A 13,698-nucleotide genomic window follows, 5' to 3' on the forward strand; every position below is an offset into this window, starting at 1 on the left:
AAAAAAAAAAAAAGTAAAATAAGAATGCTATTCAAAATAACCAACTTCTCAAACTATCTGGATGACTCAGACAGATTATTTTGGGTATATTAAAAAGTCTAAACCTCTCGACACTAATTTCTGTTTTAAAAAACTCAAGTCACAGCATCACCTTCAAGTAGGCAATGTGAATTAGGAAAGTTCCCACAGAGGTCTCCACAACTGAGCCAGTACACTTCCGGAATAATGTCTGGCAGTGGGTATCCCTTCTTTGCTACCTCCAGGCCAAAAAAGAAAAAGAAATAAACCCACATTTGAGTGAAAAGATTCACAACTTAATAAAACAGAAGACGGACAAGGGAAGAGTGGGGGGGAAAGGTAACACTGGTGAGTACAAGAAGCACAGGCATTCTGTCAACTCAAGAAAATATTTCAGAAGATCAGGTACGAGGACTAGAAGTTATTTACTGACAGGACACCTACCCTGACACTGCAGCTTCATCCTGCCCAGGAAAGGCACGGGCTGTGCGAGCACTGCGGTGCGGCAGCTTTCGCGGGTACAGCCTGCAGCAGCACGTGTGCCATGGGTTCGCCACCACTGCTGCATGTGCTCACGGCTTTCCTGTACATCTACAGTCATCCCCAGGTGAAGCAGTCCTGCCAGGATGAACTGCTACTGCAACTGACACGATGGTGTCGTAAAGAGGTTTCCTTCTGCTAACACTAATAATTAACAAGACCCACTTCCACACTAAAGATGTTATAACATTTATTCTAACATGAGTAAAAAAACCTCATTAAGAGAAGTATAATTATTTTGCAAGATGATCCCCAAAGATCAGTAGGTTAAAAATAGATTCACTTTTTAACAAAACATGTCTGGGTATCTTGAGAACACTGTTAACAAAGAATAACTTATCTAGAGGGGAAATAAAAGTCTCTATCAAGGCAATAGTCAAACTCCAGTCAAAGACACACTAGTATTTCCGAAGTAACTTTATCAGAAACTTAAGATTAAAATTACATTTCAGCTTGAAATTTCTCCTGTTAACAATTCACCTCTTATATTTAAAAGGTCTGCTTATGACCAGATATGCCTGTAAATTAGTAACTCTTAATTCATTCCTAGATGCTTGGATTTTCTAAAACTAAGTGGAAAAGGTCAGGCTACATGCTCGATTACTCAGGTGTAAAATTTAGAAGTGGGTTTTGATTCTGGTAGATTTCTGTCCCACTCTAATGAGGATAAAGTGAAAATTAGGATGTATGAACAAGAAAAATGAGGTATGGAAAGAAAAGAAGAGTACCTATGGGAATTTCACTTTGCAAAGTTTTACAGTAACATCTCTAGAGGGAGGTCTGAAACTCCACACTTCCATCACATAGGAACAGAGTTTAACAGGCTTTTTTTTTTTTTTTAATGCAGTTAGCCTGCTGTCAATAAACATTAAAGTCAAATGATTCAAATAAGAGCCAGGAATTTAGCTCAGCTGTGCCGACGTCTGCCTTCCAAGTGTCAAGGTCCCGAGTTCGATCTCCAGTACCCAAAAAAAAGCAAATGATTCAAACAAGCTATAAAACGTAGCAGAGCTTTTTTTCTTCAACCATTCTAACACTAACACAATTTACAATGCATTCTTCCAAAATCTTCTTCAGACTCTGAACCATTTGTACTTTTAACATAAACAAAACTTCCTCATCACCATACCTGCCACAAGCTGAGTTATGTCACCTTGGGCAAGTTACTAAGTAAACCCTCTCTCAATGCCCACTGGAAAATGGGAGCAAGAGTTGTAGCCACCTCGTAGGAATACTGCTAGAACTGCATTAATATATGTAAAGAGTATAGAAGGATACTTGGCACATGGTGAGCATTTATATTTTCGCTTATTTTAGAAGTTATTTTTATAAATTATTGTTTAAACTTTTCCATTAACTTTACTAACCACAGCATATTTCAAAGATTAAAACCTATTTTTCAAAGAAACATGAATTGATCTGCCTCAGTATGCCCCTGTGTGTGTGTGTGTGTGGTAGTGGTGAGGGTTTCACTGGGGGTTGAACCCAGGGTCTGGTGCATACTAGGCAGGCTCTGTACTACTGAGCTACATCCCAGACGCTGCAGTAACACTTTAATCTAGGTAACTCTACAGTAAGATAACTCTACTGCAAATACAACATAAAGAGTTCCAATGTATTAAAATACAATTTGTATTTTTGAATTTGCAAACACAAGAGTATTTGACCAGGAAGGTTTCCAGGAAAACTATGAATGAATATCGGACAGGGATTGGAGAACCAATGGAAAGTTTCATCTGTTCTCCAGCTTGATTCAAACTTAGTACCATGAAACATATTCTGATAACAGACCCTATTTCTGTGGTAGCTACCACCAGTAAGGCTTTAATTCTCAGCATGTGAGGAAAGAAGAAACCAAGTGTGAACAACTTCCAGGCCCCATGAGCAGGCTGGTTGTTGAAGCTGTCAGATTCAATTGCATCATTCCACATTATTCAATGCTCCAAACTGCTCCCTAATTGTTAGGACTTTAATGTATTCAAAATCATTGTTCAGGCTAATGTTGAAATGCCCCACACTTGAGTTTCCAAAAAGTACTAGGAGGGATTAAAGTGCAGTTAAACCCTTGGTGAATGAATACTCACCATTGGACCACGGGGATGCACAGAATAACCAGCCAATTCTATGGCTTATTAATTGGTTATAACTCACTGGTATCTCCTAACTTTGGGGGGGAAATAAGTCCCTAAGAAAAAGACAGCTACTGAAATAATTTTACAGCTGGAAAAGACCTTTATCCACAGCTGAACTTAAAGTATCAATGTTTGCATGGAATTTCAAGTTTTAACAAAGTGTTCACAGAATTTTTAATACTATCTCTACCATTCCCTTACTGGTTATCAGCAGTTTCTATGAATAGTTAAAATAAACATTACATTGTAATGTACTTTATGGTCTGCATTCAAACTTCAAAATATACCTGTAGAGCAGAGAAGCCAAGCACTTAAAGTACTCTTGTTTTATATCTGAAAAAAACTGAGGCTCAAGAAAATTTTAGAAATCTAACCAAGGTTACACTAGTGAGCAGGAAACCAGGAACCCAGAACTTCAGACTCAAATTTTCTGCTATTTTACAATGGACACAGTAAAATTCTTGGCATTGTTTTTCAAAGAGACACCTCTTAGCGTAAGGGGCATATAACTGGGAAATACACTTTTACAGTAACTGGTAATCAGGGGACAGACACCAAGGCAAGCCTTGTTGCTTCCAAACTAACTTTCACTGCTTACCAGATACATGACCTTGTGTTGTTACTTATCCTTTTCATCCTAAAAGAACAAGAGGTATAAAACATTTATCAAACCTTATTTAAGGAGGGAGAAGAGGAACAGAGATAAAAAAAGAATTACGACATGTTTTGTGCATGGGCCAACTCGCCATGAGGAATGTGGCCATTATTAGCACTGTGAACGTACGCTAATGAAAAGCATTTGATCTTAATGAGCTTACAGGTGAATTCCTTAAATGTATAAGCCATTACAAAATTATGTGAGACAGATGAAACTTTCAAGTACAAACAAAATAACACCACTCCAGTCAGTTAACGTTGCCCAGGAAACTGAAACATTTTCTTAAATAGAATGAAAACGTCACTTAAATAAAATGAAAATGTCTATTAGCTGACATGTGAAAAAATCAGGGTAACATCTAAGTGATTCCCCCGAAATGCACACATACCTGTGTGTGCCAATATTATCACAGCATCAGAAAATGAAAATATTTTGGTTTACTGAGGTCAACATGTTACCCAAATGTGATAAATCCTTGTCACTAAATGTGTGCCTTAAAACATCTACATGTAGTAAACGGATAGGCAAATACTGGAAATTTAACATTAAGTGATTTGAGGGGAGGTGGCTCTGTGGACGGAACCCAGCAGCACTACTTCACTGAGCCACGTACCAGCTTTTGTCAATGTTTTATTTTGAGGTGGGGCCTCACTGAGATGCCACAGTAGTACTCAAATTTGCAATCCTTCTGCCTTAGCCCCGAGTGCTGGGATTGCAGGTATGCATAACCACGCCCGGCTTCCATGTCACTGTTGTAAGAATGACACAGGTTTAAAAATCACTTACAGTTAAAATGGACACGGTGGCACATAGTTGTAATCCCAGCACTCTGGGAGGCTGAGGCAGGAAGACTGCAAATTCAAGGTGAGCCTCAGCAATTTAGTAACTCAAGGAGATCCTATCTCAAAACCTAAAAATGGGGTACCGGGGATGTAACATGCTCAGTGGCACTACGCCTGTCTGACAAGCGCAAGGTCCTGAATTTGAACCCCAGAAACAATCAATCAATCAGGGAAGGAATAAAGCTCAGTGCAAAGGCCCTGGGTCCAAACCCCAGCACTACAGCAAACAAACAACAATAAACTATAAACAAAAAACACAAGTAAAATGGGGTAGGACAAGGAAGCACAATTACCATGACCATCTGCATGAAAATGATATCCAAAAGCAAAACTCAAAACACAGACTATAATAGAATGCAAGTATTTTTCATTATATTTGGTCTTAAATTATTCTACTAAAAAATCATCCTTCAAACAAAAAGACTTGTATTCTCCCAAAGACAAAAGCAAAATAAAAAATTAATGGCACTCCTACAGAAACTAATTTATACTTCTACTCACGGCCCTGCAAGGGGACAACACATCATTAACAATCTCATGGGCAGGCGTTCTACCTCCCAGTACCTAGGATTTTAACTATACTACTGCTATATCCTACTACAAGCAAGTACCATATATCAGAGAAAACAAAAGGATTAACACTTAAAAATACGAAATTACATTGGCAACAGTTTTAAGGACTATTCTTTTTCAAACTCAGCTAGTAATCACCAGATTTCCACCCCTCCCCATAATTGTACAAGTCTTCCCACTCCTTGCTGGTTGTGCTTCTCTGGTAACACTGGGCAACAAGCAAGGCAGCAAATAAGCCAAATAAGAGGTCTGAAGCTTGCTGACAACACAGATTAGAAAGAATGATACCTGGATTTTTATCCGAGGGCACCAATCCAAGTACTGAAATTTACTACTGAGTCATTTAATTTTTGCAGGAGGGGGTGATGAAATAATATGGTTTAATATTTCTATTTTCCATTCATATTTTTAAAGTATTTGCTTGTTACTGTGATCGTTTTCTTAAATTATCATGACATGTAGAATTATATTCAAAATACTGATAAACTCCACTTACCAAGCATCTCACCACCATTCTACGTTTTAAATTAACTACGTCTAAAGCATACTAAGATGCATCTGCCTAAACACAGTGAACTGTGTGGTCCAAAGGCAAACAAGGGTCAAACAGAAATGGACTTGTCATCTGGGGGAGTGGATAACCAGTTACCAATTTCAAGAGTCCCACAGCTCCACCCCAGGCTTTGTCTCCTCAGCCCTCTCACTGCCTACACCCTGTCTCGGCTCCCCTGAGAGGTCAGTCTGCCTCAGCTGCCTGGAGGCTGGCACCGCTCCGCCTGAGTCAGCTTCAGCTCCCAGGCAGGAAGTCTTTCCTGCTAGACAGGAAGACAGCACAGCTGTCCCAGCGCATGGCCCAGGAGCCTAACTAGACACTGCATTCATCAGCCCCACATCTTCCAGAAATGTGGAAAGAGGATACAAAGTCAGCATGATGACTGCACTGAATGCTGGACAACTCGCAACTAGCATTTCTTTGTTCTTCAGCTGGGTCCCATGTTGAATGGAATTTTCCTTCTAGCCATAAACTGTTTTCACCACTACTCTCCCATTCACCTCTCCTTAATGCCAATGCTACACCCACAAAAAATAAGAAGAAATGAGGTTTTTGCTCCATTCAGCCTAGAACTCACCAGAGTAACTACAACAGACTCTTACACAGAATACACACACTGAAAATGTCCAGTGTGAGACATGGCTCATGTGTATAATGCTATCCACCGCAGGTTTATACTTAATTAAAGGAGATGGAACTATTTATGACAGCCACTCTTCCATTTAGCTTCTCACCCTCTTCTACTCCAAGCACCATTATTATTATGGCTACCTCACTTTTCTAGTGAAATAAGATAAAGAAAAACCCTCCTACAGTAACCAACCACCTCTTCCTCAGGCTTAAAGGTTTAAGTTAACTTCCACTGGCCAAGATGACTCTACTGATGAGCATGCCCCTGAACTGTTCTGCTGTTCATTCGAACATCTCGCTCAAACATCCTGGTGGCTGCGCTGTGTCCTTCACTTACACACGTTGCCATTAATCTAGTGCTGTGCTCTGGTGTGCAGCTTGCAGAAAATACCCCCACGGTGCACACGTATACCCAAGTCCCCCACAGCAGACATCATGCACGCTTACCTCAAAGCTCCAGTTTACAAAGCTTACACACACCCACTTAACAAGCTGTTTATACTCACACATTTACAATTACAAGGGAGTCATTATTACAATTTTCTACAAATGTTAAAGGACTTATTGCTAGAATTTGGAAACATGAAAATAAAATTCTAAATAATTACAGATAAATGAAAATACATATTTTAGAAATCTTAAATTACTGCCTGTGGGTGGGCTGCCATGCATGTAACAACCATACAGCTTCACCCATCTCCACCCCAGCTATACAACCCAGAGTAGGATTTCTCCTGTTTGATGCCTGCTTGTAAGATATTACTATAGACAAGGTCATTTATTTGACTGCAGATCTGAATAAAGCAAAAGGCAGAAACAAACAGGAGACCCTACATGGTCACCATTATCTACAATACTTAGGAACATCTCTTGTCGCACACAGGAAGAAAACCACATAGTAGTACCTGAAGGAATCATTTCCCTCTTTATCCTACATTTACCTACAATATCATGAGCTACATCCCCAGCCCTTTCTTATTCTAAGACAGGGCATCACCAGGTTGCTCAGGCTGACCTAGAACTTGCGATCATCCTGCTTCAGACTCCCACGGAGATGGAATTACCACATGCACTACTGTGCCCAGTGTCTCAAACTTTTTGAACTTTACATTTTTACAGAAAATAAAACCTCCCCTGAAATTACTATCTTCATATCATCAGAACAATATTAGAAACCCAGATTTAGGAAAGAATAAGCTGCTGCCCACATACTCATTTGTCCTCTCATCTGAAAATCGTGTAAAAGTGTCTATTTACTGACATGTCAATACAAATTAAATATTTTATAAATTCACACAGAAAGCTCTATTTCCACCAAACCTACTGTAAAGAAAGACAAACCTGTCAGGCATGGAGGCGCACACATGGAATCCCAGCACTTGGAAGGCTGAAGCAGGAGACTGCTGCAAGTTCGAGTCCAGCCTGAACTACATAGCAAAATCCTGGCTGGAAAACCTTACAAAGGACAGCATGCCTAACTGCCACAGCGTGCTCGTAACATACCTGCGTTGTACTAGCCGCAGCAGGCGTTACAGCTGCAGCAGCTGAGGGGGAAAGAGCTCCCACCTGCTGCGAATGCCCCGAAGGCTGTGGGGGTAAATGCGAGGTGGAGACTGGAGTGCTGGATCCTGAGCCCGACACCGCGTTAGGAAATGACACTGCTGCATCACTGCTGTTATAAATACCTGAGAGAACAGAAATGCCACATCAGTATTTTAGAACTTATCGAATTTGTCAGTAACATACATTAATCAACAAGTTAAACTACACTTATTCCTGCCTGGGGCCTCTTTCAATTATAAATAGTATTATTTACATTATTAAAAAATATATTAGTAAGTAAACAAACACTGGCTTTTCATCAAGTACTTGTCATTTTTTCATTTGGCAATTGTTAAAAGCCAAGGACCCCAGCAGAAGTTTTGTGAAAAATATTATCAGTGTTGTAGGAGTTCATAAAAACAGTGAATGAAAGTTTTGTGAAATAAGAGAATGAAGCAACTAAGAGTTGAAAAAAAAAAAAAAAACTGCTAAGCCTTTCAGGCCTTTTTCAGGCCTGAGAAGGTCTGAAATGGGAAAAGACCTCGTTCTAGAAATAAAGTTAAAAAAAACAGACGACATTCACAGAGCAGTAAACAGGCTGAAGGCCTCATGTATGCAGCTGTGAGAATGAAAGGGCGACGGCCCCTCACGACATTCAGGAGACAGCACAGACACGAGCTCTCGACTGACCACGGGGTGACTGCAAGGGCTGATGACGACTGGGTCCACAAGGTGGTGGCACCACAGCAGATAGAAGAAGACAGGATGAAACCATATTTAGTTCTCTACAATGGTTAAACTCAGAAAGAAAGTGCAAATGATTGAAGCAGAAGCTATTCATTCTACAAAACTGGATGGGAAACACAGAAGGAAGAGAAATGAACCTAACAGCAAATAAACAGTTACTGGGGAAAAACAAGGCAAAACAGTCTATTTATGCTGCTACCAGAAAGGTAACAGAAGGAGGCTCTCTGAGGATAACGAAGAGATGGACCATCTACAAACCAGCGGTATTTACCCAGGGCAGTTTTCTCTACTAAGACTCTAGAGCACTGGCACTGTCTGGAGACATTTTCACCGCCCCTCCTGGGAGATGCCATCAGTGCCTGGTGGTGGAGGCTGAGGACGCTGCACGTGACAGTCTGCACAACAAACAGCCTGGCCCAGAGTATCAAGAACACCGTGCCGAGAGCCTGTGCTATAAACCAGGGAGGAAAGGAGGAGCAACCAAGAGTAACTGGCAGCTAACCAGGAACACAACTAGAAACAGCGAACCTAAGAGGGCTGGCAGGGTGGGGGGGTCTTTTTAAAGAAATGCTAGTCCTAGAAAGCAACAATAATTAGTGTACATTACCCACAGTACAATTTACTTTGTTCCGAAGAATATAAATATTAATGATTCACATTTAGAAAAACACCTACAACCTTCTTCAAATAAGGGAAACAAAAAAATCAGGACATTTTAAAAGGACTTACAACTACAACTGCAGCCCTTATATCTGTAATTTCTCCAGGAAAAATGATTTATTCATTCTGCAAATATACAAGAATGAAATGTTTGCCAGACACCGTCCTAAGTCTGAATACATTATTCAAGGCTCTGTCTTGAAAGCTCAGTGGGAAACCACGGGCTAGAGACACGAGCCCAGCCGCACAGGGACAGCGGCCCTCAGCAGACGGAGGGGAGGCAGGGAGGCAGCATGCAGAACAGAGGGGAGGGAGGCTCTGAGGAGGAAACATGGAACCCCCAAGGGTTAACATGCCCTCTCACTTCCATTCTTTTTTTTTTTTTTTTTTTGAGACAGGGTCTCACTACGTAACTGAGACTGATCTGTCTCACTTCCATTATGTAAAGGACAAAGCACAAGATAAGCGAGAACCAAATTGAAAGAACATACAAAATTCAAAAATTTTTAGTTTGGAGACAACAGGAGCCACTGAAAGATGTTTGTTTGTTTGTTTTGGTACTTGGGATGGAACTCCCATCCTTGGGAGGCAGGCTGCAGAACCACTGAGCTAAATTCCATCCCTGCGCTGAGAGATTTTTAAGCTTCTAGAAGTTTGGTGTTCATATTTAGAAATGGAAGAAACTTCACATTAAAAAGCCTAGAGTTCTCTTTCTCCTGAGAACCTGAAGATCTGTGAATACTGGATACTACACTGAAATAGCAACAATCTGCTGAGCTGTGCACAGCACAGGTATTTTCCAGCACTCCTGTTATCCCACCGAGTCACTCACCTCTTCATCTGTTTTAGCGCCTGACATATACAAGTACTTGAGTTAGCACGCCTGATAATGGACACTGGTCACAGCCAAGGAACAAAAATGACAGCACCCAGGAAAAGTTCTCAGCATCATCAAAAGAAGAGGACCAAAGAAAGAAATGTAGGGCCAGCACATAGCTTAGAAAAAGGAATACTTTTCTTAAAGTTGCTTTTCAAACAGTTCACTCAACAAATGTTTATTAGCTTTTTATTAGTTTTAAAAGTACCAAAGACAGGAAAAAAACAAAAACAAAACAAACAAACAAACAAACAAACACCAGAATTCTGTTTTCAAAGAACTTAGAAGTCTCACCAGAGATAATCAGTACACACAAACTCAGGACAGCAGAGAGACGCTGGGTGTGCTAAGCACAGAGGAGACTGGCAGGGCGGCACATACCTGCACCCAGCTACTAGGAAGCCTGAGGCAGAAGGATCACGAAGTCAAGGCCCACCTGGAAAACTTTGCAAGACAATGTCTTAAAACACAGCTCTGTGTGGGTCCAACCCCCAGCACCACAAAAAACTACATAGGGAATAAGGAACACTTTAAGATCAAAGAAAGATTCAGGGGAAGAGCTACAGAAATACATGAACAGTTTTTGCAAACCATCTTAAAAGATAAAATACTGGCTGCCTAGTTATTTTAATGGTGAAAAGTCTGATATGCACAGGTCTCTAACTTTTAAAAGTGAAAGATAAAAGCATGCTGAAATTAAAATAGCACAAGCCTTTGACTCAAATGGGTTAAAATCATGACTTTACCAATTATATCATCTTAAACAAAACTACCCATAATATTATCCAAAAAACAAAAATAATGAGTACCTCAATTTGAAACTGTCCACTGAAAGGATCTAGCAATGCCTATCCCACCTGAGTTTCAATAAATGGTAGCTATAGCTATTTCGGTATTTTAAGTGCTAATTGAAAGTTTTATCTGTAAGTCAAAGAACCCTCTACTGAACCTACTACCCTCCAAAGGCTACCACTGCATCATGACATGCAGTGACGGGTCATGGAAGTGTAAAACCGACAAGTGAAACTGTGGTGACAGGACCTTCAATCTTGAAACTTAAATTGTTTCAATATACATTAATGCGTACACTGAAGTACAATGGATCCTCAAGTAACAACCAGCCTGACATACAAAGAACTTGGGTTATGACCGGCACTTCAGTTTTAACTTATGACCAGTCTTGCGTTATGGCCTGAATGCCTGCTCCGTGTGCTTCCAGATGGTCTCAGATACAGATTTAACCCTTAAGAACTCTGGAAGGAACATAACAGCATCCTTTCTTATGAGGGATTAACTGAGAAATCCTGGTCTAGTGTCTCTCTCAGGACACTGAGATCTGCCTGTGTACAGGAGAGAGACTTTGGAGGCTGTGTAGAGGACCCTGAGCCTTCAACTGACCAACCTGAGTTGCAACCAGCCCTCGGGAAGGAAGTGAGTTCCTAAATCAGGGGTCAACTGTAAAAGGAAATCACACAGCTAAACATGCACCATAGTGATCACATTTTGAGCTTCTATGATAAAATAACAAATCAAAATTTTCCTTTCCTTTCAGGGGTTGAAAAAAATTGGGGGCCTGGGATTTAGCTCAGTGGTGCCCCCCCCCACCTACCAAGCAAGTGCAAGGTCCTTAGTTCAATCCCCATTTCCAAAAAAATTAAGACTGCTAACTTCCCTCGACTCCCTCATTCCTCAGTTCTGGCTAGTAAAGCAAAAACAGTCTACTAAGACCAACTCTGGCTCTTTCTGCAAAGACAAACCATCCTCCTCCAATTTTATCTGCTTTCTACTTAACATACTCTATATCCAACCTTTTACAAGTCACACACTATTCTAACAATCACTAACAATTTAGCATTCACTAAATTCAGCAGAACTAAATAATGCGCAAGCTCTAGGAAAAGACTCTGAAACGCACATTCTCAGGGCAGAATGGGGAAAAAAGATGCAGAGTTGTCTGCACTCAGTGGCCTCTCTCACCCTGGTAACTGCTGGACTCCCCAAGGTAGGGAGCAGGCGATGTGCTGGGAGCAGGGAACAGACAGGCAAGGGAAGGTCTTTCTCTCCAGGGATTTACAATCTAATCTCGAAGGCAAACATGAGACAAATACATGAATATAAACTCCAACACACAACACGGTGGAAAATAAAAGGGTAGTGCAAACAAGGAAGCAAAAAACACCTGTCTCAGGAATGATCTTGTAAGTCAGGATCTGAAGGTCTGTTAACCAAAGAATGTAGTGTTTAAAGGAACTGTTCAAAAACTTTAAAATATTAATTCACTGGTGCAAACTAGGTACCGCCAAAGACATTGTGCAGTAAAGTGGAGGGGAAGAAACAAAGCTCACAAAATCCCATAAGCCAGTGAGATGCTCTAAATACATGCTGCCATTGACAGAAAGACACCAAGACGAAACCCCATGACTCCAGGCTTCTAAAGAGGGTTAATCCATCTGGCCGTTATGGAGCAACTGGATTCAAAGGGAAATGAGCAGGAAGAAAGAACTTTTGGGGGCTAGTCAGTAAGTCAAATGAAAAATTGTGCCCCTGGGAACATAAACTTGGATCTGAAGTGTATCTGGAAGCTGGGTGGAATCATCCAAACTTGATGACTGGTAGGTAGGACAGAAAGATTATTAAGACTGAGTAATTAAATGTCACATATGCCACGTGAGGTGGCACGTACCTATAATCTCAGCATTCTAGGAGGTTGCGGCAGGAGGCCTGCCAAGTTTGAGCCTGGCTTGGGCAATTTAGTGACTTAGCAAGACCTTGTCTCAAAATAAAAAATAAAAAGGCAGAGATGTAGCTCAGTGCAGAGGCCCTAGGTTCTGGTTCAGTACCAATACATACTGCAAAACCTGAAAAGAGTCGTTCACTCAAATGGTGAAACTGGAACACTAGGTATGGAGGTTAAAAGCTAGCCTCAATAATGTGCCAGCTGTAGTCCTAGCTGTTCAGGAGGTTGACGGAAGGGCCACTTAGGCTGACAAGTTTGAGACCAGCCTGGGCAACACAGAGAGATCTTGTCACCAAAATAGCCCACCTTTGACGGAGTCCTGAGTACCTCCCAACATTTCAGGGACAGCTTGTGAAAGATGAATGCATAAAGAGAACTGAGACTAATAAGAGGAGCAGAAACCGTAACTGTGACGTATGTCACTGAAGCCAAGAAAAGATATCCGTATCAGACGCTGCTGAGAAGCCCAGTGAAGATCCAGACTGAAAAATGCCCACTGAATCAGAAACACAGAGATGATCTTAAGAACAGGACATGCCAGCTGGTGACACACACCTGTAGTCCCAGCTACAAGTCTTGTGCCCAATGCAGTCATACATACTTGATGCGGAAGGCAGAAGCAGATCTGCCTAGGGATAGAAATGTTGGTGTTCACCTGCTTCGAGCAGTTTTGATCTGCGAGGAGAGTAAATGAATGAAAATAGTCTTGAGGAAGATCTTCACCAAGTAAAGGATTAAGCCCCACAAGTTATCCCCAGTCCACTCCCTAAGGGCCTGGATGTTTTCCCTTAGAGAACACAGTTAAATGTTCCCTCCTCCCTCACACCTCGCTCCCCTCACCTATAAAGTAGGGATGCCGCCGAGGATTTCACAGAGCTTGTACAGGCAGAGCATAACTAAAATGCTGTCCACTGCAGAGGAGGCACTTCATTAATACATAATAACCACATTATCAAACCTAAGAGGGAAAGTGTATTAACACTGCACCTTCCCCTCGGCAACTAATGAATCAACACAATAGTGTTTATTTTTGGCTTTTCCTTTCTAGACTGTGGGATATCTCCATAGAACTAGTTCATTCATTTCTCAGAGAAGGTAAAACAACTTAAATTAGAGCTTTATTTTCTGAGTCTTAGTCATCTTGATGGAATATAGGTGTTTTTGAACCTACTTAGGCAAGCATTAATTA

General features: G+C 41.0%; 1 protein-coding gene across 9 annotated transcripts in view; it reads right to left on the reverse strand.

Moving 5' to 3' along the window:
* The window catches only part of Mllt10 (MLLT10 histone lysine methyltransferase DOT1L cofactor), a 177,508-nt gene that overhangs the window by 14,160 nt on the left and 149,650 nt on the right, over positions 1-13,698 (reverse strand). For 8 of the 9 annotated variants that reach the window (XM_010619837.3, XM_019206869.2, XM_019206868.2 and 5 more), the window contains one exon: positions 7,450-7,631. In XM_010619837.3, the coding sequence (XP_010618139.1) occupies positions 7,450-7,631 (182 nt within the window). The remainder of the gene's footprint in view (positions 1-7,449; positions 7,632-13,698) is intronic. The other variant, XM_019206867.2, reaches the window with a different exon arrangement.

This window comes from Fukomys damarensis, unplaced genomic scaffold, assembly GCF_012274545.1.
Source record: "Fukomys damarensis isolate Sample0158 unplaced genomic scaffold, DMR_v1.0_HiC HiC_scaffold_37, whole genome shotgun sequence".
Taxonomy (NCBI): Eukaryota; Metazoa; Chordata; class Mammalia; order Rodentia; family Bathyergidae; genus Fukomys; species Fukomys damarensis.